Source organism: Anas acuta, chromosome 1, assembly GCF_963932015.1.
Source record: "Anas acuta chromosome 1, bAnaAcu1.1, whole genome shotgun sequence".
Lineage (NCBI taxonomy): Eukaryota > Metazoa > Chordata > Aves > Anseriformes > Anatidae > Anas > Anas acuta.
In genome coordinates this window covers 80,469,869-80,497,455 of record NC_088979.1, presented here as the reverse complement: position 1 = coordinate 80,497,455, position 27,587 = coordinate 80,469,869, and the positions used below count along the sequence as shown (strand labels likewise).

Sequence of the window (27,587 nt, the reverse complement as noted above, 5' to 3'; positions counted from 1 at the left end):
AGCAGCCCACAGAGGTTTACCTCTGCTCTGCCAGTTGCTTGGTTTCCATTGCTGCAACCACCCCCACAGAGCATTTGCCACCATCCATGAGTCAGTGTGGAGGTACAGTGCCGGCCATTTTTCTCTTTCGGCAATCTGTAGGGCCAGTTGTATGGCTTTCATTTTTGCATACTGACTTGACTCCCCTTCCCCTTCCACGGCCTCCACAACTTGTCGTGTGGGACTCCACACAGCAGCTTGCCATTTCCGATGGTTCCCTACCACACGGCAGGATCCGGCAGTGAACAGCACCTGCTGCTTTCTGTCTTCTGGCAACTCTTGGTGGTGATGGTGGTGCCCCTTTGGCACGCGATACCTTTTTGTCGGCACTCTGAAATCCCTGCCCTCCGGCCAGTCCATGATCTCTTCCAGGATTGCTTGGCGGTTGGGTTCAAGCGGGTTCCAGCCCGCTGAGAAATTAATGCTACCCACTTACTCCAGGTAGCAGCAGTTGCAGGGTGTGCAGTGGGGATTTTCCCTTTCAACACCCAATGGAACACAGGCAGGCGTGGGGCCCAGAGGAGCTGTGCTTCCTTTATTGTGTCACACCACAGGGCATGGGATATCCCTTTGGTTGGGTTAGGTCAGCTGCCCTGGTGATTTCCTCTCCCCACCTCTTGCCTACCCCCAGCCTGCTGGCTCTGGGGGTTTGTAGGGAGTCCTGATGCGGTGCCAGCACTGCTCAGCAGCAGGCACAGCCCCGTTGTGATACCAGCGCTGTCCTAGCCCCAAGCGCAGAGCCCAGCACTGTGTGGGCTGCCTCAGGGTCTCTAACCCCCACCCCATCCCCGCTGCTGCGGCTCCTCCGCTCCTCCAGGGGGCGCCCCCCCCCCGGCCGTGCCTCCGCCTCCCCGCGCCTTCCGCCGCCGCTCCCCGCACCCCGCGCAGCCGCCGCCCGCCGAGCCCCCAGGCCCGCCCGCCGCCCTCCGCCGCCCCGCGCCCGGCGCCATGCCCAAGAACAAAGGTGAGGCCCCCCCGGGTCCTTCCCTTCCCCCCCGGCCCCCGGCCCCGAGCCCCGAGCCCGATGCGGGGGAGCGGGGCCGCCCGGGGCCTGCCACGTGTGGGGCTCCTGCACTGAGCCCGGCCGGGCCCAGAGGCTGGGGGGGTCTTGGGGGGGTAAAGGGGGGCTGTGGGGGGCTGGGGTTTGGGATTTGGGATTTGGGGGTAGGAAGGGTGGTGAGGGCGGGTGGGGAGCTGGGAGCGAGGAGGAGCCACTCCTCACAGGATTTGTGTCCCAGGCCCTTCACAAGTAATAACACATGCTGTTTTCTGCCCTTTTAAAATGTAGGAAAAGGAGGTAAAAACAGGCGACGAGGTAAGAATGAGAATGAATCAGAAAAAAGAGAGCTGGTGTTCAAGGAGGACGGGCAAGGTGAGTTCTCAGCTACGTTTTTTTCAGTGCCATTGGCTTCAGTCAGGTGTGTAAGCGACACACACAAAACATCTGGATGTCTGGGAAATACAGAGTTATTCTGGAAGACAAAAAGGGATTCTCACTGGGGTTGTATTGGAACTCTAAATTACAGACTGAGAGTAGAAGGGTGACATTAGGAAAAGGGAGATGTTGAACAGCTTCACCACTTAAGAATGAAGCTTGCTCCTCCCTGACATTATTTGATGTGTAATACAGCACGTATGTAAATGTTCTCTGGGGATCCCTTGGGCTGCTCTGCGTGAGGGGCTGTAAGCACCCAGCCTAGCTGCTCTTTCAAGCAGTTGCTGGCTGTCCCTTGGATGCGTGGTTCTGCTCCCTGTTTTATACCAACTGCAGTGTTTCCTGGGTCCTTCTCTAAGATCTCTGAAGTCACTGGCTGGAAAGTAACCTAACCTCAGCGTTCTTCCACTTCCCCTCTTGGCTTAGATGAATTGCCTGCTGGGTTGGAGGTGTGGGATGCTCAACAGGTATTAAAATGGGAACTATCAGAAGGTCCTTACTTGGACAGGTTCAGGCAAAACAAGCAACAGGAGTATTCAGCTGGAGGGTGATGGCTGGGGTTCCCCTGTCCTCTGCCTTCTGGTGACAGTGATCTCACCTGCCTTTTGGTTTACCCTGGCCTGCATGTCACACTCTTGTAGTGGCTTGCATATACGTGAGTGCTTCCCCAGCTGAGCAAGAAGAGCTAAGGCTTGTTAGAAATACTGACAGAGTGCTGACCTTAAATGGTTGTAAAGACAGCACCATCTTAATGCATTTTTTTTAATCTTTTGCTGAAATTCTGGGAAAGTTGGAAGTAAAAACAAGTTGATTTTGATGCGCCTATAAAACTCAAAGTCTGTTTCAACTCCCAAGCAAAATCTGTTTAATGAAATCCACTCCGTTTTTAATATTATGATGTGGTTTGTTACACTGTCTAGCTTGTGCTATGGCAGGGTTGTAGAATTTTGAAATACAGCTCTGGCTAATTAAGACAATTTCATTTCCTGGCAAGTGTGGGTGGTCAGAGAATGTTATCATTCTCACAAGCCATATTCCTTTCAGTTAAGTGGTGATATGTTACGCTGCAAACTTTAATACTATGAGTAAAGAACTTTAGTAGTGATTTCTGCATCTGAGTGAGGGAAGGAGATTAAAAATAATGTGAGAGATGGCAAGGATGGGAGGGATGCTGGAGAGAAGCTTCCACAGCTGAAGCCTGGTAAGTACAGGGGTGCTTTTCAGACAGTTCCTGACATCATCAGAAATTGCCCTTAAAAGCAGAACGTGTTTTATTTTTTTTATGTGTAAGGGATTCAGAGTGTTGGCGGGGTACACAGAACGTGCCACTTCCTCCTCTTCCCTTGGTAGTAACACATGATTTTGTCAGGACAGGAACTGTGTTGCTATAATTAACTTAAACTCTGAGCATAACCTGGTAACTGTAAGAATCATCTTCAGTAAGCATGTAATGAAAGCAAAAGCATGGATACAACCAAGAAGGACCAGTGTTTGCAAACATTAATGTCAACAACGAAATTCCATCAGCCCGTGTGGCTGAATAATTATCCTCTCAGGAGTTCGTGTTTGCTGAATTGTTACAGCAGATTTTGGTTACGGGGACAAAAGTTACCACGTGTTTATGAAGCTGTTTTTTAATTGTAGCTTTGCTCAAACTTCCTGTCTCTTTCAGAATATGCCCAGGTGATCAAGATGTTAGGCAATGGAAGACTGGAGGCATTGTGTTTCGATGGTGTGAAGAGGTTATGTCATATCAGAGGGAAACTAAGAAAAAAGGTAATTTGGAAGCATTGCAATAGAAAAGTGTGGCATTATGCATGATAAGCAGTTGTAAAAAGAAGTCTGTGTATAGCTCTTTACAAAATACAGTTAGTATTTCTAACTGGCATGGGCTGCCCAGAGAAGCTGTGGCTGCCCCATCCCTGGAGGTGTTCAAGGCCAGGCTGGATGGGGCTTTGGGCAGCCTGGTCTGGTGGGGGGTGTCTAATAGGGGATGAGGCTTAGGGAACGTGATCAGTGTGCGAGACTAGAGACTAGATCAGTTCTTAGCTTAGCAGGAGAACTTCTCTTTATATGAGTGACATCCAGCAGAGGAAAATGGAAGTGTAAAAGGGTTGTCTGAAGCCATTTTTTTTTTGTATGCTATTTCCTAAAACCATTAAGAATCATGTTTTGGTATCCTTCTTAGTTTATTGTTTGAACTTGGGAGGAACTGGCTATGTATTTTCATCTTCTCACTGGTGACTTATCTGGGAATAGTTCTGGTAGGGCAATTGGGGAAAAATGTACAGCTTCCTGCAGGCACCCCAAATGCCATCACTTCGTTGTCCACTTCATCAGTTCCTAGAAAGACGAAATGCAGAGCTGATCTGCAAAACTTTGTACCTTCAGGGAAGTTACATTTGCTGTCATAACTCTGCCATCTTTGGATGGTTTCATCTCTTACCCTTTTCAGATGTTACAACTTTCTGTCCTTTGTGGTGCATGGTGCTGAAGGGTCTCAATAAAAACAGATGGTCCACAATGTGCTCATTGTGGATTTTCTACCTGTTAGTTTTTAGAGACCAGTGAAGCATGTATCTTGGTGTCATTGTGAGCCCTGCTAGATGCCAGCAATACATTTGTTACTTGAACTGTTGAGAGTAATGAAGAAGGCTCACAGATAAAAGCTAGGCACTGCAGAATTAATTTCTCACTACGGAAAGCATCACTTCACTACTCCTAGTGTCAAAATGAAGTCTTAACTGAAATAGGCTCCTTCTACAACAACCAAGCTAGCGTGGGCTAGAACTGTCAGGTGCATTTATGTCCATGTGTCTGTTCTGCAGGCTTCTGGCTTTGGTTTGACTGATGAGCATAGTCAGTTACTAGAAGCAGCTCCATTCTTTTCCTTGGGATCATCACTGTGCTTGTCCATCACCCCCTTCACCAGCTCTTCCTTCCTTTATTTTTTTGCTGTTCCGGAGCTCAGTTCACAGAGATGGCTTGGTGCAGTATTTCTGTTGTTCTCCCAAAAGCTATGACCTAATAACCACCCTGCTGGCTAGAAGCCCTTCAAGGAAGTTTGATTTACCTTGTTTAGCATATTATGGAGCTATTACTAATAAATCTACTGATATTTATAAGGTTGATTTTGCTGTTAAAATATGACATTGGATATTTCCAGTTAATTGGTTAGAAGGTAGAAATGGTAACTGTAGTGTAATTTTCATGTCTTTCAGTATATATATATGTGTGTGTGTGTGTGTGTATAAATACAACATATGCTTACTCTTTCAGGTTTGGATTAATACATCAGATATCATACTGGTTGGCTTACGAGACTACCAGGTAAAAACTCCCTGTAATTAGCTCCTGAAAAATAACTTTCAGGCAGCTTTATTTAATGTTAAGTTGCAGCAGGTATACTGAGTGAATTCCCATCTAATTTTTTTTTGAATTTGTGTGTAGTTATTCTAAATCATGATTTTTACTTTCCTTGTATTACAGAAGGATTGTCATGACTAGATGACAAATACCCAGTACAACTTGTTCTTCCAAATTTAATTGCACTCTGAGACTTTGTTGGCATCTTACTGTCCTTAATGACATCACACCTGAACTTTTATTTTTTCCAGGTGTAGCTGTTTGATGCTTGGGTCTTGTGATATAAGGAAGATGGAGCCAAGCACCAAACTCTTTATTGTGGTAATCAGAATTTTGGATCTTTGGTGTTTAGGATTTTTACCTTAAGAGACCAATTAATTGCTGAATAGTTTGTACTTAAATTTCTGGAAAGAGTAATTTAACTTTACCTAATGTAAAGGTTAATGGAAAACAATTGTCAAACTTTCATTAGGTAAATGTTTTTTCATGAATTCCAGTATTGTCATCATTTAGTCAAAGACAGATTCTGCTTCTGAAACGTACATTATAAAATTGTAAATTATTTAAGGTGTTGTCATTTACTGCATATATTGAATTGCTTAAAACTTTTGCAGTGACCACCAAACACCTCACTTATTTCTGAAGAAAGATTAATGTTAAAGGCATGGAACTGAACTTCTCAAGTGACTTAGAATAGGACAAAATTAAATATCACCCAGCAGAGATGAAGATATTCTACAAATGAGCTGCTTTTTTTTTTTTTTTAAGCTCGGAATTAAAGAAACTAGAGGAACAAGATACGGCTAATCCATAAATAATATAGGTGTTACTAGTTAAATGTAGTTAGTAGGGAGGGTTTTTTTTCCTTCATAGATGACTAATGAAGTCTAATAAATCTTTATTTAGGATAACAAGGCTGATGTTATTCTAAAGTACAATGCAGATGAAGCCAGAAGTCTGAAAGCATATGGGGAGCTTCCAGAACATGGTAAGAATCTTCTCAGTTTAAATTGAAAGTTCATATTAGATAAGAATATGCAGTGTGTCTTGACTTGGTATAATTGCATTCCTTAACTTCTCTAAATGCTTTTTTAGCTAAAATCAATGAAACAGACACATTTGGTCCTGGAGATGATGATGAAATCCAGTTTGATGATATTGGAGATGATGATGAAGATATTGATGATGTAAGTAGCAGACCTGTATTTTGTATCACATTTGTCATCTTTGGCAATAAGCTGTTTTCCAGTGTTTTTTAGAACAAGTAAAACAATACATTAATGTTCAGAATAGCTTACCTTGTCAAGGATTTTATTCTTAAAATAATTTTATGATAGTGTATTCACATTCTCAGTTTGCACTGCTTCGAGGACCTGTTGTTTCACTTCATCAGCTCCTGGAATTCTTTTCAGAATAAAGCTTCACCTCAGACAATCCTCGTAGTTGTTTGAGATTACTGCTTCAGGAAAGGGTTCCGTTCTCTTTTCTGTCCTACAGTCCTTTTCTAGTTCACCTCTGTGCAAAGCACATATGCTTAGTGTCGTACTATTAAAACTTTAATGAAGAGCAGTCTTCTCATTAACTTTAAGATGCTCAAAATCAAAGTAGATTGACCCCAAAGACTCAGATTTATGTTGCAGTGTCTATTTGAGTGATTGTGTATGTGTGCACATATGGGGGAGGAATTGCAGTTACAAAATTCACCAGTTAGATACTTGGATGTAGCTGGATGCTGAAGGAGTGGAACATCTCCCTAAGTACTGCTCCTGTAAGCTCCTTACAAGGGGCTCGTGTTGGAAAGCAAAGTAGATGATACAGGAAGGTTTAGCAGACTGGTAGGATTTCCTGGCATCTCCTGCAAAGTAGTCTGGAAATACCACTCAGGGAGCCTGCACAAAGACCTGTGGGTCAGTTCCCATGCCATGTGGGGCAGATTTGGCCAGTTCATTTGAACCAAGATGAGCCATAGACAATGTTGACCCTAATTACATTGGATTCCAATTGCTGGAATAGGTCACAGGTTACGTAGGTGTTTTGAGGACTTACATAACCATGTAGGTTTCAACTCCCTAGTTTCTCTGTAGCTTTAAAAATCTCACCATCTAATACTAAGTAGAGAAACAGTTGAAGGATTTTTTTGTTTTGTTTTAATACCTTAAATCTCTGTTTTTGTTGCATGCTGTGAATTCCATAAGATCATAAAAAGCTTCACCTTAGTCGTGCTAATCATAATTGTGAATTTGCAGATTGTCACATTCAGCTGTGTTACTGCTTATCACTAACCGTAGTAACTGACTGTGCACATTCTTACAGTAGTAAAATGTATTATAATTCAAATTAGAATCTGCTGTGAAATCTTTTCTATGATTTACTTTATTTTGCAGTAGAGAGATGAATGTGTACACAGTCAGCAGGCTCAGAGGATAAGTAGTAACTTACTGAGCCTGTGAGTTAACTTAATTGGATAGACTGTTGTAATTATCTCCTGATGCTTTAACTCGTCATCTTTTTAGTCGTTTCTCTGAGTTGGTGATACGGCTAATTCTCTTTAAATGCTTGTATTATTTTGACCTCATTGAGGCTCTCAATTTCAATCACATATTTTCAAAGTACCAAAATCTTGGTAAAGATTTCAAAATTTTCAGACTTCAAAAATTGCCCGTTAGGTCTGTCAGTGGTTGAGCTTACTGAATGTTTAGCTAGAAATGCTTTCTAGTACTGCATGCTTTTAATAACGAAGCTACTTGAAGTGCTAAATTGCTGTATGAATATTGCAAGACTAAAATTTTCAAACATCCATCTTTGTGTGGGATGATAATATATTAATGTGAGCAGCTAGGATTGTTTTTAATTTATTCAGCTATGCAATATTACAATATCCTTTAAGAAAGGAGCAAGTGTAAGTAACAAAATATGAGTAATCTCTGAGGATCGTTGCAGCCCACTTAGAATGAAGTGTGGCTTTGAAAGTCAGAGTTAATGTGGTGGAGCCTTTGCTTGGCTGCTCATGTCAGAAGAATCGTTAGAAAACTGTTTTGCCACTAAACTTCTGTTGATAGTCAATACTTAGGAACCTTACCCTTAAACTCAGTTTTGGCTTTTGTTCTTGAGAATTGAGCACTTATTTATGTCTGTACTGTTTATATGTAAGCATAGTGGCATAATTGCTCCCTTATATAACAGTAGTAGCGTAACATCAGTGGTGGGGACGTAAGAGGAAAGTGGATGTTTGCTTATTGAGAAAGTGGGATACAAGCTGAGGTAAAAACATTATTGTAGTGAGTTCAGGAAGCTTCCTGTTTTGACTATTAAAAAAAAAATAGCTTAAAGACAGAACTGATTGATTAAAAGTCATACGAAGAAAATTATTTTTTTTATTTATTTTTCAGATCTAATTTGGAACAGAGGTTTACATTCCAACTTCCTTCCTCCAAGGATTGTTCTACATTGATATTTCGATTATTTTTTGGGTGAAGTCCCTTTCTTTTAAGAAGACTGAAAATTCTCGGTAAAGAGTGTAGTTTGTTACATCAAAAGGATTTATTTTCAATGTTTGTTTTAAAGTATTTATATTTCTTTAGAGATGGATAATGCTGGATTATCACAAAGGCTAAATGAATTGCCACAAATATTTTGTCTCTTCACCAATTAGAGCTTTTACCTCTGGATGTAAGTGAAATACAATGACATGGGCTGTAAAAGACTGCATTTTTCCCTCTTCTGCTTTCATCACTACAATGCAGTTAATCTTGTATTTTGAAATAAAAATTGTTTACCCTGTAATTATCATGGATTTTGATTAAATACCCAGTTCAGATTAGTATCAAAACATACTATGCAGTGTCTGTCCTTATACCCCTTTCCTTGACGTTAACTTTTAAAAGATTTTGATAATATAAAGGGAAGGCAGAAAGCTGCATTTAAATTCATAATGCGTGAATCTGCTTTTCATGTCTACTAGCATGCTGCTATTTTTATACTGATTTTGATAATTAAAAACACTCATTATTATGAAGATGTAAATTTGCCATAGTGGAGAGGCAGAGGGAAGTAACAAAGAAAAGTAAGCAGCATCTCAAATTTGCAGTTGTTAAAAACTGTCTTGTGTGCATAGCTCTTCTGTATTTTAAGTACAGTAGTTAAGCTGTAGTTGCAGAAGATGAACACTGGGTGGCAACCAACTTAACAGGGATACCCTGATAAAAAACATTAGCAGTTGGGTTTGTACTGAAAAATACGTAAAGCAGTTTTTTCCCCAAAGTGAATGCTTAACATTTTTGATATGTTAAACATGTAGAATATTTTTACATTATAGAAAAGGGTTATGTTAAGAGTAGAGTTTTATTTTAATCTTAAACTCCATGCAGTGTAAGGTACAACATTAAAGATTATGTGAACCTTGAATAACGACGTAAAAGAGAAATTACAGTTGTGTCAAACGTAGGAAAAGAATCTTTTCATCCAGGATGAATCACTGAAACAAATTCATGGAAAGATTCTTCTCCACCTTTGGACTGGAGGAGTCAGTCAAAAAGCTGAATAAAGACTAACATCATCATGCAAATATTATTTTGTGGTAGCCTTAGTTTGTCTTCAATTATGTATTTAACAACTCTGAAAGCAGGTTAATGCAAAACTTCCTTTTGTGCCATAAAAATCTGATTCTTGACACTTGTATTCGTTATACAGTCTTTTTGGTATGATGTAAAGTGACTACCCCAATAGATAAAAACAAAATGGCTTTAAATATCGAGTGGCCTCATTGCTTTACATGATTTTTGAGGAGAAGGTCTGTGCTAGAGCTTCCAGAGCTTTTAAGATCATGTCCTCTCTCTTATATCTTTACTTCTTCATAGCATCTCTATCCTGTATTGGATCTGATCTTATTCTAGGGATGACTATTTCTTAGTATTGAGTAGTTTTGCCAAATGTTTCATGGGTTTTAAATAATCATTGTAAAAACTTGCTAAATATTGGGAAAAGATGCTATAGACACAGCATTCTTAGTTCCCTGTTGTTAAAGTGTATAAGGTCTTTCTATGTCTATAGAGTTCAATTGTGAATCAACATAAAAACAGTAAAGCTTCAGGATAAGGTTTATAAACCATTCCCTAGCTTACTGGTGTCCTCAGACTATTGAGCAGATCTGAAAATGGTTAAAAGCTTTCAAAACTGGGCTTGAGGTCCAAGTGCAGAAGATTTCTGTTCAGTTGTGCTAGCAGAAAGGTTAATGATTAAAATCCAGTGAATGTTACTGAAGATTAAAATACTATGGGATGTATCTTGCCAAAAATAGTATTGTACATAGCATAAAAATGTAAAGTACATGGTCACTGCTAAGAAGATATACAGATAAATACATTGCTGTTACAAGGAACTTCTTTCTGTGTACCAGAGTTCTCTGGTATAATAGATACTTCAGCTCTGGAGCAAAGATGAAATTCTAAATTCTGTTCCTGGCAGAATTGGTTCCAGTCCTTGTCGGTGACAGCCTTGTGTCTGGCTCACCCAAAACTCTTCAGAGCTTTTAAGGAAATTTCTTATTTATTAGTGCTCTGGCTCAACACCACCTCATTGATGTTTTCATGCTAGGCTGCATTGTCTTTGTCGAATACATTCCCTCATTCTCAGCTAGAGCTTCTTTCACAGAGCAATCTGGGCAGCTTTATACTGTCTTTTTTTGGGGTGGCAAAACGGCTTGTACAAGTAGCTCCCTTTTCAGTGTCTCCATGCGAAGAAGGAGGTAAAACAGTAGCTGCCAGGTGGAGGATTACAAGATTACTGACTAAAACCACGAAAAGTGCTCCATCTGTAACAGTATTTTCAAAATAATTTTTTAATAAGGCTTTCAGTATTTGGAATTGATGCTGGCTTTTCACCTGTAGTGTAAAATTGAAAGTAGAGATTCAAAGATGAATTTTCTGCTACTGAAGTGTAAACTTTGTGTTCTCCAGGATGTTTCACATTTTAAGATCATTTTGTGATTAAAACTTTGAAACACGATTTTTGTTCATTGTTCCAGATCTTATATTCTTTGTCTCTGTGCCTCGTAATGGTGGCAGCTGCATGCTTCTTTGGACAGCCCTAATGCTTTTCCACCCTAATTCTTTGCAGGTATAGTCCAGACACAAAGTTCTAAAAAAAAAAAAATATATATATATGTTTTTAAAAGAAATAAATTATCCTTTCCTTCCTCAAAAGGAGGAGGAGGAACTGGTGACCCATGATTGCTTGGCTGTGTGCCATTTACTTGTTACTACTGATAGGTTATGTATAACATATGACTGTGTGCTGTATGTGCTACTGTGCCTGTATGTGGTACTGCATACTGTGGCCATCAATGAAAATACACTGATGACTAACTAAAGGTGACGGTTTGCTCAGTGTGGTACCTAGCAGTGCTCCTAACCAGGTTCTTCGTGACAAACTGATTGGACTTGTAGGCTATGTAAGTTGTGAACCACTGCTTCTCCCCATGGCTATGAGGTAAGTCTTGTTTTCAGGTGAGATGGGTTGCTGAAGCTTGCTCAGTAACAGGAGCAGTCAACCTAAACCATGATCATTTGCTATTACTGAACATGAATGTCATGGGACCTGAGTCTCTACTGGCTCAGTAGCTCGAGCCTAGTTTTTTGCCTGTGAACACTATGAGTGAATATTAGGAATTAGGACTTGAAAATTAAAATAAGCACAGACTTTTGGAAGAGCTGTGGGAAGAGGCAAGTACTGTCTGAAATAATGGAGTAGTCTGATTGCAATTTCATTTGTACCTTTAAATTTGATGCCTCTTGCTTTTGTGAAGGTCATTGTTGGCAATGCTTTCTCACTCTGACACAAAGCAAAACGAAGCTTAATTTATTTCTGTCGATGTTCATGCCCTTTGGGAAAGGTGGGAGAAGAGATGAGCAGGGAGGATGCCAGGGAGGATACACACACACTCATCACACCAAGCATGAGTCAGCATTCCTATTGACTAATTCAGGTTGCTTTTGCTGTATCTTGCCCATCAGATTTAGTGTTGAAGATCAACTTTTATAATCAGTCTCAACCAAATAGAGAAACTAGCTGAAAACAATGAGTACTTTCATAAACTCCATCTAGGAAGGTAGGTATTAACAGCAGGGTACCACTAGAAGTGTCTAAAAATGTGTTTCTCCTTTCAAGAGCTTGTTTGCTCCTGGGCTGCATTTGGGATCCATATGTTTTAATTATGCTAAATGTATTTTGGGGGGGCTTTTCCTTTCAATACTTGAAAATGTTTATAGCTAAGATAGAGACAAGTTGAGTGACCAGGGTTTTTTTCTTTTCAACTGCATATATAATGTGTAGGTTGTCAAAACAGACAATGGTTCTAGTAGTTTGCACGTTTTCTTCAGTGCTGCTGTGGTAGGTCTTGCCTCTAGCACTTTGTATTTTCTGTCCCATGAATTAGATTTTCTTCATTTTATTAAATGTGTAGACAGAAAGGACAGTTGCAGAGCAATTTGGTTTATATTCAGGCTGTCAGCTCAAGAAGAGGAAGTTTAATCAGAAGCCGAAAGAGACTCAGTAACAGCTGAGGGACCTTTTACTGCATCACGTGCCTAACAGTAAATCCTTTTTTTGAAATGCTTTTACTGGGTATTCTTACACATTCACTCTTCCTGATTGTAGCAGTGGGTAGCTCAAGTCCAGTGCCTGTTAATTGTGTGTCTAGGCTGTTACGTTGTTAGGAGTCTTTTGTGTTGTCAGTAGCATCTGTACTACTTTACCAGCCATACTCTTCATTATGGTTGGTTAATTTTATTCCAGCTTGAAGATGATCATTGGCAAAATACCCTTATGTGTTCAGCCTGTGGAGGGAGCAGATGAGCTACCCAAAAACCATCAACAACAATAACAACAACGACCAAAACTTGGCATGTTGCAGTGACCGGATTGCTTCAGCTTCTTAGGATTTTCAGTCCCAGGGTTTGGGGACCTTGAGGTGCCTAGTGTCTGCAATAACTATTGCCAAGAATTGAGATTTTTTTTTTCTTCCAGACCCTTGAAGTAGTTTGCCTTCTTTCTAAAGAACAAGCTGATGGAAGCACACAGGCATGGGCTAAGGATGCAAACCTGTCACTGGCAGCAATGCTTGATGGATGCTGCTGCCCCCACTTGTAGTAGGTGCAGTGAAGATCAGCAAAGACAAGAGGATTCCCCTGCGGCACCCGGGCCTGCCTGTGTTGTACGTAGTTCCTCCAGAGAGGGTTCAATTTTGTGACAACCCCTGAGCTAGTGACAGGAGTCTTTACAGTTGCATGAAATCTGCAAAGAAGGGAAGTGTAGTGCCTGCAGAGTGCTAGGCCAAGGGAAGCCAGTTGATGTGATCTTTTTGGATTTCAGCAAAGCTTTAGATGCTTTTTCTCACAGTATCCTTCTGGACAAGATGTCCAGCATACAACTAGACAAATACATAACATGATGGGCGAACAACGGGCTGATGGGTCAAGCTCACAGGGTTATAGTAAATGGGGTTACATCAGACTGGCGGCCAGTCACCACTGGGTTTCCCCTCAGAGCTCCATGTTAGGGGCAGTCAAAGCATCAGTGCTTTTATAAATATAAAAATAAATATAAAAGCATCAATGCTTTTATAAAAGATCTGGATGCAGGACTTCATACTAAATAAGTTTGTGGATGACACTAAATTAGGAGGAGCTGTTGACACCCTTGAAGGTAGAGTAGCCTTGCAGAAAGATTTTGACAAATTGGAGGGCTGAGCAACCACCAACTATGTGAGATTTAACAAGCAAATTCTGTACCTGGGATGGGGCAACCCTGGATATGTGAACAGGTTTGGATGCCGTGACCAGTTCCTTGGGTAACCTGTGCCGGTGCTTGACCACCCTCTCAGCAAAGAACCTTTTCCTATTATCCAACACTCACTAAAAATGTTAGTATGCCACCTGTAAGTGGAACAAATGCTGGTACGAGTGTATTCGAATACAACTATCGACTATGAAAGAACTGGACAGTTGGGAGAGGGGTAACACAAACAGCTGGTGCTCCTCTATTTAAGCTGTAAACCTCAACAGACTGCCTCCTTCTCTTTCCCTCCTGTCCCCAATTTGAATTGATGCCATTGTCTTGCTAGACATACTTTTCGTCTACAAAGGTGGGAAGAGTGATCTCATGCTTCATAAAAGGTTGCTTTAGGTTTTGATCTAATCTGTTGCTTTACTGATACGTTGGCTTGATCTGTGAGAGGAAAAACAGTATTTTGACTGAAACTGCTGTAAACTTGTGAAAGTCAACATTAACTGTAGTATTTAGTGTACGATAATACGGGAAATAATACACAGTTATGAAAGAGAAGAATATAGCCAGTAACTGAATATATAGGTGTTATAGGCAGCCTTACCTATGCAATGTTAGAGAATCGAGGGGAAAAGAAACACTGAAAATGTGAGTCTGATTTAGGGCATGGGGAAACATTTAGAAGAAACAGCTTGAGTGCCAAGTATCGAATAACTTGATTTAGACTGAGAAGAAAGCATGACTATTTCTGATCATTTTCTGTAGATTGATGTCTTCTGACTTAATCTTTAGTTTTTCAGCCTTCAAAATGATCTTTATGCTTGTTTCAAGAGGATTTTTTCATTCACTTTTTTTCTGAACTTTTATAATCAGTTATACATATGGTAGCATATAAATGTTGTTTTACAGTCTCATATTCTTCATTTTGCACAATAAGGCTAAGTAAATCTGTTTTCATTTTCCTGTGAAAACCTGTTTCTTCTGGCTTGAAGTTCTTGAACCTGTAATTTTTCCCACATAATGTCTGGTGGCCTAGTTAAGTGTCATAGCAAAATCTTCCTATGGGGACAGCTGTACTGGTAATGAAAGTTGACGAGACCGCTCTTCCATTACATGGCCCTGGGTCAGCAGCAGCAGTCTTCTGTCTCTATGCCACATCCCCACTAGGAGGCTCTGCCAACATTCCCTCAGTGCTACCACTAACCCAGCTGGGACTACTGTGGTCTTCAAAAGGTGTCTTATAGCTTTCTTCAGGTCTGAACATGACAAAACAGGGAAAAATCTTCACTGAGGCCTTATTTCTGCCCAACTCTTGCAAGGGAAATGGGCAGAAACCATGTTCTGCTGATAACAAATGTTTATTCAGATCAGAAGACTCGTAAGACTCTATATCCTCGTTCTGTGTATGCATTTCTTTTGGTTCATATGTTTTTGCTATCCACACTTGACAGACTGGTTGTCTCATACTGTTCATCAATGAGATTTCACAAGGGACTTTTCCAGGTATCTTTATCATGAGAAGTATTGTCACCTGGAGGTCTTTAAAAGACGTTTAGATGTAGAGCTTAGGGATATGGTTTAGTGGGGACTGTTAGCATTAGGTCAGAGCTTGGACTCGATGATCTTGAGGTCTCTTCCAACCTAGAAATTCTGTGATTCTGTGATCATGGGGACGCAGCAGTGTTCCTAATAGCTTAATATGCCTTAGTAATTTACCTTCCTGTGTCCTCCCTTTAAAAATATTCTTTTTACCTCAATGCACCATGGGTGACCTTGGTAGGAACTCAGTTACCAATTTTCCTAATGACATGGTTACAATGGATGACACTTAATGGTCCTTCCAATAGATACCTAAGCAAGTTTTATTTTTTCTCCCTCCAAAAAGTATACTTTCCTCAAATGGAGTGCATTCATGTGTAACTTGATCTTAGGCATACAAACCAAAGGTGTTTAGCTGATCTCCTGTCTTATTCCAGAAATTTCAAAGGATCAAGGACTGTTTGTTAACCATAAGCCATAGCTAATTGTCTGTTTCAAAATAACTTGGTGTGTATACTGTAGCTAAATGTTTTGTCAAGCCACGGGCAATTTAATATTATTCAGAAATATTTTCAGAACTGATTTGTATGGCAACTACATCAAAGAGTGTACATAACTCACTAACCATAATTCAGTTAGAGGTATCTTATCTTGACACAATTTGCTGAAGTCTACGGTTACTGTTCTGTTAGACTGAAATCTTTCTTCTAGCAGCAGTCTGTTGCTTATATGTGATAAGAGATGGAGTGCCCAAGGGAAATCACCAGCACAGTAAGTAGATTTGGAATGTACTGAGCATGGATTTTCCACCCACACCACTATGTAGCTGTTTCCATTCAAGTCCAACCTCTGCATTCAGAAATCCAGAGGTGGCAGACAGAGTAATGTTCCACCTCCCGTCTCCACCACATTTTATTGCACTTCCCCATTAGTCCCATTTGAATCTTAAGTAACAGGTCTCTAAGTAAAACGCATTGCATCTCTTGCAGTATCTTGGAATGTTTCAGCTTCAGAATATCAACAAAGTATTTCATAAACATGGAAAATTAGCCAGTCTGTGTCCGATTGAAAGGGTAGTCTAGGCCCTGTCATCCTGTTTGTGATTAACAAAAGCAGTAGAGAAGAATGTAGGAAACAGGTGGTATGCAATAAAGTCTTTCTTATTCTGTAGCGTCCCACTGCCAACACTTACCAGTTTGGGGATTCCCCAGCTGGAGCTCACTTTGTCATGTCACAGCCTTCCCTTCTCAGATAGGAAAATGGGGAGCAAGGAAGGGAGTTGTTCAGAAGAAGACCGGGAACAGATTTTTGATTCTATAAGTGACCGGGGTTGCATGTGTGCTTTGGGGCTGTATCAGGAATCTGGACTGGGCATTCCCCTTGAACTTCAGGTCATAGTCTTCAAGTACGCAGAAATACAAATTTCAGTGGCATCGCTTCAGGACAGCGGCTCAAGATTTGTTCTTTTTGGTGAAAAAATGATTTCAGATCTAAATCCAGACTCTCTCCAGGCCCCTGATGGGCACTCCCCACCCCATCTGAAAAGACTTCACATTTTTGTTCTCTCCATAAGGGTACAGTGGTGTCTGCCTCACTTGCTAGCAGCCTGCTGCCATGGACAGAGTCGCTTCCTGTGGTGGTGGTGGAGCTGCATGGGGATTCTCTGAACCTCTTGTTTTTTATTATTATATTTTTATTATTACTTTTCACAGTAATAATAATGCACGTAGCTTACTTAACTGAAGTATTATATCCATGCAATTTCTTCAGACAATATTATTAAATTATACAGTAAGAAGTCAGAAGCTACAGAAACTTTGTTCTTTCTTGAGCTGAGCTGTAGTGTTGGCACAGGAGTCTTTTCAACTAAACTTCCCCCACTGCAGTTCTACTGTGAAACTATTCCCTTAATGGTGCTGAAGGCCACTTTTCCATTGATTAGTATAGAGTTGAATATTGGGCACTTTATGAAGCGGGTGTTTGTGTGCCCAAAAACGGACGTGGTGTTTTAGACGCAGTTTCAGCGTAACAACATTCTTCACTGCAGTCTGAAACAAGCATCTGGTGTATGATTTTAAAGCGTGCTGGTGATTATTCTCCCTTTAATTGTAATATCATACTGTATGGTACTTTCTTTTCTTGTCTTGCTTCAGAAGACCTGTGGCTCTCACAAAACCAGAAGTACTGGCAGGACTCATCAGTCTCACGTTCAGATGCACTGAACACTACCTTCATTTCCATCTGCCTGCTGATCTAGTAGGCAACTAGCTTTCTGCTCTGCTCCCTGCAGCATTGCTCCATATTTACTCTGGCTAACAATAACTTCATTTGAAAATGAATATGTTTCTTTGAAGCTTATTATCAATCTAATGCTTTGTTTTACCAAAGGGAGTATAACTTTAGTCAGCTGCATTTGCATTGGCTAAGCATTACCAGTGCCTGAAGTTTCTAAAGCATTCACTGTTCTCTAGCTTGCTCATTCTTCTGTACAGATTGCCTTTATGTTCAGGAGTCAAGTCTCAGGTTTCCCTGGAAGGCTTGTCCAGTGTTGAGCCCTTGGAGTGCTTGCTGGCTCTGAAACACAGGACATGAACTTGACTCCAAGAATAAGAGAACTACTGACTGACCTCCCTGTTAGAGAAGGTAACTGAGGGACTCTGTCTCGGCGGAGGAGTTGTGTGAAGTGAAAAAAATATGATTGGTAGATACCGCAGAATAAGTGTATAAATTCACTTTCTTTTTTTTTTTTTTTGAGGCTACCTTTCATCTTTGGTGCAACCAGATGTGCCTCTATCTTTGGTGAAAAGTGCACCACAGACTACAGTATTGGTTACTCTCATATCCACAGTCACATAGACCTGAAAACCTTTGGGAAAATAAAGCAATTCTCATGTTTCAATGATTCCCTGTGAATTATTTTAGAAAAAGTTTTCAATTGTGTGCTCTTAGAGCTGGTTTTGTTAATAGCCATTGACTTGGGAGAGTAAATGAGATTCAGCCTGTCACTGTGGATTTCTGAAACAAGTACATGTTCCACAAGAAGACAGTTCTTAGATGCACCCATGTCTTGAGCTTAGATTGGGACTTTTGTTAAATTCAAGTTATTTTGTCTCGAGGCTATGCTTCTAAGACTTTTTCAACTTTAAGTTGTCAAGGTTCAGCTCAATCTATTAAAGTGTTTTTTGTTTGTTTTTCATTTTGTTTTCTTTCAGAACTACATGCTTGCCAAAAGGGATTGGCTGCATAGCATGAATGTGGAAAGCCTTTTATCTGTTATTTCAGTGATTTCAGTTTGTTAACTCAGGGGTAAGATTCAATGATCAGTTTTGAATCTACTGAATCCCAGCTGAGAAAAGTAAGAGTAAAAGTAAAAGTACAGAGGGTAGGATAGAGTTCTCATACCAGAATGGCCTTCACAGGTACACTTACACTTGTTTGAGGTTTGTTTGGAATTAGTTTTAAGTTCGTGTTTATAGAGAGCATTATTCTTAAGTATATAATCAGTTCGAGTGTTCATTCTGTAAGATCATGTGGTGCTTAGCTGCCTGCCAGGTCAAGCCCCAACACCTGTACTGGTGCATGGGTTTATTACTCCCCAGATGCAGCGCTTGGCGTTTCACTTGCTGACCTTCATGAGGATTCTGTTGACCCATTTCTCCAGCTTGTGAAGGTCCCCTTTAATGGCAGCACACCCATCTGAGGTGTCAACTACTCCTCCCAGTTTTGTCATCTTGCAAACTTGCTCAGAGTACGCTCTGTGACATTATCCAGGTCACTGGTGAAGATGTTGAGCGATACTGACTTCTGTACACCACTAGTGACTGGCCTCCAGCTGGACCTCATGGCACTGATCACAACCCTTTGAGCCTGGCAGCTCGGTTGGTTTGCTGTCCACACTACTGTCCATTTATCTAGTCTATATTTCATCATCTTGTCTGAGGATGTTATGAGAGACAGTACTGAAAGTCTTGTTCAAGTCAACATAAACCACACGTACTGCTCTCCTTTCCTCCACCAAGCCGCTCATATCACCTTGTCATAGGGTAGGCAGGATCTCCACTTTGTGTACCAGTTCTGACTACTCCCAAACACCTTCTCATTCTTACTATGTTTGCAAATCCTCCTAGAAATGATTTCCAATACCACCTTCCCAGGGACTGAGGTGAGGCCACCTGCCCTGTAGTTTGTTGAATCTTCCTTTTTGCCTTCCTTGACAATAGGAACGACATTTGCTTTTTCCCAGTCCTCAGGAACCTGCCATGGTCGCTGTCATCCTTCAGAGATTAACAAGAGTGGCCTCACAATGACATCAGCCAGGTGCCTCAGAACTTGGGAGTGTATAAGGTGCATCTCATCAAGTGTCTTCTGGTTCTAGTTTCTCCTAGCATGGCTGCTCTGCTCCTCTCCTAGGGACACTCTATGCCCTACCATTTCTCCATGGAAACCTAGAATACTGGATCTAAAGCCAAATCCAAAACAAAAGGAAGAATTCATATGTGTAGGATATATGCATATATATTACCCTCTCTGGAGATTATTTTTTTTTTGTAAGAAAAAACCAACCACCCTACACCTCTAGTCAAGAGACTAGCAAATTACAGTGTTCCCCTGAATATGGTAAAACAAGTTCTACCTGTGACACCTGAAAAAGTGACACATGAAAATCCTGTTGAGTATAAATGACCTTATTGTCACTTGTCTAAGATGATAGAAATCACGTGGACTCTCATTAGCATGGCAACTTGCTTCTTGCAAGTATTTGGATCTACAAAGTCCACTTTGTAGATCCAAAGTATGCAGGTCCAGCTTTCTCTTCTGCACCATCCAGCATTGCTAGAACAAGTCTGTGGCCACGTAGAGTGTCATAGCAGTAGGACAAGGATTCTCTCGTAGGTCTAGTTGCTTCAATTTCCTATTCTTCAGAGGATGATCTATAACTCCAGTTTAATGAGGATAGAATCTTTTTTTAAAAAAATATTATTTTGTTGAGATTTAAGCATCAAATGCACTGTTCCGATTTCACCTGCTCCATCATGTCAAGCTGTATTGAAAAATATGGAAAAATTATATTTTATTCAGGAGGGATTGTCGTTCCTATGCACCTCATTCCTAAGTGATAAAGGCTATGACAGTCCACGGATTTACAGGCAAATTATAATCTTCAATATTTCCTTACAGAGCAAGAAAAATATAATGCAGTTGAGAGACTTGTTTTCTGTATCATGCAGCATGGGAAATTATGGGGCTGAAATGTTATAGAATTAATATAGTTCACAGAAAAATGTGTCTATTTATACCAAAGCATTTCCCACACAGCAAAGAAGGAGGATAATGCTTTGCAAACAGAAGGCCAGACTAATTAGTAATTTAGGTTATGCTCCAGACATGACAGAAGGAATGACTGAGTCTAGATTCACATTTTAATGAAGTATGGGACTAAGCCAGAAAGATGAATGGGTGCCGTGGCAAGGGAGTGAGGGATGTGGATTTAATGCTGTTCTTTAGCTGAAGTTTCTGACTATGCTTCTACCATCTCCATAAAGTGGGTTGATGAGAGGTGTTGTCTCAGTTACATAACTCGCCAAGGTGTTTCCCTTCCGTAAAACCATCTCTCTGCAAACAGGCTAGGTGACAATCTTCTACCAGCACTCATGAAACCAAACAAGTTAATAAACAGATTATTTTAATAATAGGGTTTTAATAACAAGGCATTGTGAAGACCTAAGGCCTGCTGCAAGATCATAAAAATGTTTGTTGGAAGGCACCTCTGGAGGATATCTTTGAATTTGACTAGCTCAACACGGGATTATGTTCCTTGTGGCTTTGTCTGAATCTTGAAAAGGCCCAGTGGCAGAGGTTCCTCCACCTCTCCATTCTAGTGCCCAGCTACTCTCATGTTGATTTTATTTTCTGATATCCAGCCTGAACCCCCTGAGCTGTAAATTGTGGCAATTGCTTTCTTAGATTAGCTATCTGAAAGAAGAATTTGGCCCTGTTGCTTCTATAATAATCCTTCACAGTTGTAGACTGATGTTATATCATTTCTTAACTTCCCTTTTAGCAAACTAATTAAGTCTGTCTCCTTCAGCCTCTCCTCCATAGCCTTCTTACAAGTCCTTCACTGAACTCTCTCCAATTTCTCCATGTCCCTCTTGACCAGAGTTATCCAAACCTGAGCACAGTATTGGTATTACAGGTGTGGCCTCACCAGTACCAAGTAGAGATTATCAGCAAAGCTCTCTGGATGTGTTGGCCATGTTTCTAACCTAACCCAGTATGCAGCTTCTTTTACAAGAACATGCTGCACATTCATATTCAACCCAGGGCGCACCATGCCCCTCAGGACCACCCAGCCAGTCTCTTCCCAGCCTGTACCCATCCAAGGGAGTTATTCCAGCTGTCTAGCTATGAAGCTGGAATTTCATACAGATCATGAGGTCTCTGACCAAGCCTTAAGTTCTCAGGGCCTTCCGGGTTGAATCGTCAGCCACTTCCCCTAATTTAGTGTTATCTGCAGATCTGCTGAGGATGAATTCTGCGTAGCAGCCACGTTGCTAATGAAGGCAGTGAGCATGGGTGCCAGTACTGACCCCAGGATGTTCTGCTGTTTACCTGCCAAATTTTGAGTTATTGACTGCTCCCCTTACAGCCTGATGGTCCGGTCAGTTTTCAGTCCCTCTAACAGTCTGTTTGCCCAATCCATCCTTCTTCAGTGTTCAGAGGGGAAGGCTGGAGGATGCTGGAGGTTCTGTCAACAGCCATACTCTAATCAAGGTGTGTTACACCCTCAGCTCTGCCCTTGCCCACAGAGCCAGTCATTCTGTCATACCAAGCAGGTCACACATGATGTGCTGTGCTGGGCTGACTATGACTGGTTGTGCTCCATGACCTTTGTATTGATTGAGGTGAAGTTGACTGCTGCAGAGCTCCCTGAGTCATCCTCCTGGCCTTTTTTAAAGATTGATAATGGCCTCACAGTCATGCCCACAAGACAAGGAAGACCTTCCAGCAGCTTGTAAAGGAAACCTAATGGGTCTTAATAGACTCAGTTTCTCTACTTAGCCTCTAACTTGGTCCTCCATTGCTGGTTGCCCTTTTCCCTTCCCAACTGTGCTCATAACAGGCAGTATGGGAGCAAGCTTATAGTTGTGAAGGCAGCAGGAAAAAGAAGCAGAGCCCTGTTGTCCTTGAACTTGCTTTTCTAAATAGCACGCCTACAGATTCTGCCTTGTTCTCATCAGTGCCCCTGGGCAGTCCCAGCTCCAGCTGGGCTTTGTCCTTCCCGATTTTGACACAAAGTACCTAGCACTGCTTTTATACTCCTGTTTGCTGCCTGTTCTTGGTTTTGACTCTTCTCCACTCCCTCTTTTGTGCTAGTTCACCAAGAAACTCCCCTTGCAGCCATGCAGGCCTTCTCCTGAAATGCCCAGGCTTCATGCATTACTAGATGGTTCATTACCAGGCTCTCAGTAAATCTCTCCCTGGAAACTCCCTTGGGCATAGTTCCCCTTCACAGCAGCTCCACGGGGGATCCTGCCTTGCAATGCCTGAGCAAGGCCCTGTTTGCTTCTCCACAGCCCAGGGTCCCCACTCTGCTGCTCACCTTCCAGCCCTTCCTTTCAACCCCAGCCTCTGGCACATCTTCTCAGACACATCACCTTCAGCTGAGAGCCTTCTTTGCACTTACAATGGGTAAGGAGCTTTTAAAGCAATAAATAGAAGCAATGCACTTTCTAGTTTTGACTGGAAGTATGGATATATAGTTTCAAGTTTCACATGAGGGTGAGAAAGCTGTAAACTGAGTTCATTATATTTTTAGCTTCTGGAGAATACTTTTTAAATATGTCTGTAGCTGGAATTCACTGTGAGTCTTCAGAGGTAAGAAATTACGACTGTGCTGTGCAGCTTCACTCCCTCTTCTGCACACATACTCCTTTATCTTTCCTCAGTGACAGTAGTTTTCAGAGAGGCTTACTACAAAAAGCGGTCCCTGTAGTGTAAGAATCATTTAAAGGAACAAGATTTTTAGAGGCAAAAGTTTCTACTTCATGTAACTTCTGCTGACTAAAGAAAAATGTAAAAAACAATCCAATACCCTTTACAAATTGTTATCAGAAATGTATATTTCAGTATGGTGTTGGCTGTATCCATTGCCTGCTCTCTTGCTATTTCTCATGAAGGGGATGCAGTTCTTGATACAATAAATGTGCCTTAGCCAAAATTCTTCCTTGTTCTTCTATTTCTGCCTATTTAAGTGATGTCTGTCAAGTCATAGTGGTTTACTTAAGATAATACAATAGTTTTATCTACTTTTGATTATCTAAGTTGCATAGAAGATAGTCTTTCTAACTATTGCCCACTTTTACTGGGCATCTGAACAGGACTCATGAATGAACATGGACAAATTGCTCCAATTGCAGAAGCAATTGTGTGCCAGTAGGAAGACATGAAAAAGATGTCTAATTACAACACAATCTAACTGTGATTAATAAAAATATCAATAAAAATGGAATGAAATTCACCTGGACTTTGACAAATTAGAGGAAGAATGCGGCTGGACAATGAAGATCCAACAGATCATCCTACATGAAGGTTATGGGTTGGTCTGCCATTCGGGGAAGAGGATCATGCAACAAATAGTTTGAGTTCTGGACTGGGATCAAGGCTAATTTGATAAAAGCTTAAAATTACAAGTAGGGAACAAAGCTGGGAAAGGCTCATTTAATGGCAATACAAGTTCAAGACAAAAACAAACAAACAAACAAAAACCACTGAATTATCCAAGATCTAGAATTCAGAAAATATACTAAGTAACTGCAAAATAAAACCTTATGGATTTGGTATAGAGTTCTTTGCATTATTTACACAGAATCTGTAATACCTATTTTAACTCGGTACAAATTACCAGATCTTTTTGTATTTTGATCTCTTTTATGTTAGCTAGAGAGGTCTTGAATTGTGTTCATAAACATTTACACACTGCATTTGCTATGTTTGCTTAGCTATAACTCCTATATAATTCAAAGCTAGTGGAAGTGACATGTTCCATGAATTGCTGCTTTTCAACGAGGATTGTATATGATGCCTAATATTATGTGAGAGTGATCTTTCACCTGTGGAATTAAGTTAATGTTTGATTAACCTCTGATGTTTACTCAAATTTTGAGATGTACAACTACCTAAATACATTTCTGTGAAGCATGTAAAATTATTTGACTTTTTTAGCATATATATTTCAGATTTCTTTGTGGATCGTTTATACATTATAAAACAAAGTATCTGATTTTTCTGTTCAGAGGTGGATTGTGTAATTTGTTGTAACCAGGCTGAAGTTAGTGGAGCTCAGCCTGAGGATCTATTTCATTCCTGATGAACAAGTTTTGTCAATAGAAACCTCCCCCTTTTGTGTTAAAATGTTCTCTATAATATTTCATACCCATTGATTTGAGGCTCAGCTACCTTTTTTCAAACACTGCTTGCTTCAAAATTACTGATCTCATTTTAATCATCAGGAGACCTTTAGACTGTATCTATAGGCATATCCTGATTTATCGTGCTTTGAAGCAACCGCAGAAGCACTGTGACCAGTGTCGTGGTCTTTATGTTTGAGTGCACCAAGTCACGTGGATGAATAAACATCCTGGTCTGTGGAAGTTAAGGAAGAATGAGAATTGATCATGAAGGTAAATGAAATCCTCATCATTTGCAATGTTCTTTCCTTCTCTTTCAGCAAAAGCACTCAGGATTCAAATTCTGTTTCCCTAAACTGTGCGCGTTTGAAGTGTGTCTGCAAGTCACTGATCTTTCTCTTGATGCATCTGGCTCTGTCATAGATTCGTATGGTAAAAATTCCATGGTTCTGAAAGCGTACCTAAACTATTCTGACTTCTCTCCTCTTTTTATTATATGTATATCTTATTGACAGTGCTCAGAAAGTACGAGATACTAGACTTACTTGCTGTATGCAGTGAAGTTCCCCTGGAGCAGGCAGATGGTCTCACTGTGGGTGCAAGGCAGAGCTCTCCCTGCACGTGCTGTACAGCTCATGAATTTATCTCATGGACATACCTGGTCTATGTTTGAGAGGTTTGCATCCCCACTGTAGCCATGACTTCCCTCCAAGATGATTTACTTTCTCATAGACAGGATGCTAGTTTAATCAAAAAAGTCAAACAAAAATGAATTCTCTACTGACTGCCATTCAATGCAGTATAATTACTATTCAATGATAACAAAACTTAATTAGTTTAATGCTATTTTGGGCATTCAATCAGAGCTGAAGTATCTTAGGATTTGGTATTCCATAACCTTGAGAACATGTCAAACTGGAGAAGATCTGTTCCTGTCCATGCACAGTCTTCCTCTAAATGAATAGATGTACAGCTGGGGACAGAGTGCTCCTATTCCTGGCAAAGTACACTGGTGCAGTTAAACAAAAATACTACAAATAACTGCAGGCAAATATCAATCACTTCGGCAGGTGGTGAAGAGAAATGTAAAAAATAAAAAGCGTTTCTATGGCTGCAGGGCAGACATTCTTTCCTTCCTCAGCAAGGCTTATCTACTCTTGCCTCTCCCAGCAAATGCGATGACTGTGTCACATCCTGTTAAAGCATGAAAAGCAAACAGAGCTTTTGCCTTTTCTTTGCCTAATAGTGCAGTTAATAACCTTTAGTTTAATCCCACAATCAAAAGTAATCCAAAATTCATCAAAATCTCACTTGTTCACCCTCCTTTCCTCCCCCGAGTGATTCCTGGCCAGTAATATGCAAAGCAATAAATAACAGAGCTCCTGGAATCCATGGCTCACAAGGTTTTGAATCTGGAGGAGAAGAACACGTGTTTGGTGGTAAATAAGGATGGGCTTGTTTATGGGAGAACTGGAGGAATAACATATATCACCCTTTTAATGAAACATTGATGAAAAAAATATTCAGTTTAAATCAGGTGTGAAATAGGTCTGTGCTGCATTCCACCACTGTTTCTCCCACTGCTGAGCTCAGGAAAGCAGGGTGTGTAGGCAGTTCTGTGTTTGTACATGACTTAAAATGCCTGTGCCAACAGTAAATAATGCAGGACGAGGTGATGAGGGAAGTTGTCTCTTTCTCTGTGCTTTCACTTATTTTTGTGAAGACAACACCAGCAGTGTCAGCCTGATCCAAGTCAAATAGCTTCAACTGAACTTCAAAAGGTACCATAAATGTGTGAGAACTTGCCCCTAGGATGAGGCATTCCGGGAGCATAAAGAAAAATCACATATGGCATAGGATATTAGGGTAGGAGATCCGTGATTAGCATAATGTAGTCTTTCAAATATGTATTTTTACGTGGAGAAGAACTAATATACTTTTTGCATGCCAAATACAAAAGCAATCCATTATGATTCATCCTAAAAATTATTTTAACATTAGGCTGATATTATTCATTGAATGGCACTTCCTAGCTATGTAAGTACTTAAAAATAAAGCAGGCAGATGCAGTTCAATCTTCACCAGACTGAGCTGCACCCTGGTCCTGCTCTTCAACCAAGGGAAATTAAAAGATAGTTTAATTCCTGCAGATATTCTGCCCTTGGCTTCTCAGGCAGTGAGAAAGACAAACATAATTAGAAGCCATTTCACCAGGGCATATATGACTGTTTTTGTTTTGCTTTGTTTTGTTTTGTTTTGTTTTGTTTTAGTATTCACAACTAAAAGGTAGAGGTCCTTTAGAAATACCACTATGACTTTTGATTTCAAAGCCATTTTTGAAACAGAATGCTATTTTCCTGTTGATATGTAGCTTCAAGACTGACACAATCAGCACATTTTATAGAAAGATTTTAAGCAACTGCAAAAAAAAAAAAAAAAGTTTTTCTCTATTATCATACTGCATCTAAGTTAATTAATCATTCAAGAGTCAGGGATAACTATAATTAGCTATACCTGCCACCTTTCTTCAGTTTTTGATGTAAGTGTTACAACACTCTTTTTAGCTTCCCAGTCATGTTTTGTCTCTCAGAGGACACTAACTTATCCAATGAAGAGAAGTGATTGTCTTCAAGTGAATTTATATTGTCTGCAATAACACTTTGTTGCAAGCACTCAATTTTATTCAGAAGTTATAAGGCACAAAGCGTTACAAATGAGGCATTGGACTTCCAGGAGTATTAGAAAGGAAAGGATAATTTTGAAGCTAGAGCAGGCAAGAACCGCTTTAGAAAACTGGATTTTATGTGTCTGACATGCAGTGTTTGAATGATGCTAGGCCACTTGATTCAAAATGGCAGAACAGAGCAGGAACTCAGGAGATGCCAAGCTTTTCAAAATTAGTTTATGCTTTTGACAATTTTTACTTTAATGTCTGTTAACGTGGCAAAATTGGCAGTCCTGCCAGCTTCTTCCTGCCTACATCCTGAGCAGACTTTAGGACTTTTCCACTACCTCTC

General features: G+C 40.6%; 1 protein-coding gene across 1 annotated transcript; it reads left to right on the top strand.

Annotated features, from left to right (window-relative positions):
• The first annotated feature begins 852 nt into the window (after positions 1-852).
• EIF1AX (eukaryotic translation initiation factor 1A X-linked) lies at positions 853-10,843 on the top strand. Its single transcript, XM_068684391.1, has 7 exons — positions 853-1,003; positions 1,328-1,411; positions 3,147-3,250; positions 4,754-4,804; positions 5,747-5,828; positions 5,936-6,027; positions 8,230-10,843. The coding sequence occupies exons 1-7, from the start codon at positions 988-990 to the stop codon at positions 8,233-8,235; spliced, it is 435 nt and encodes a 144-aa protein (XP_068540492.1). The 5' UTR covers positions 853-987; the 3' UTR covers positions 8,236-10,843.
• The last annotated feature ends 16,744 nt before the right edge of the window (positions 10,844-27,587 follow it).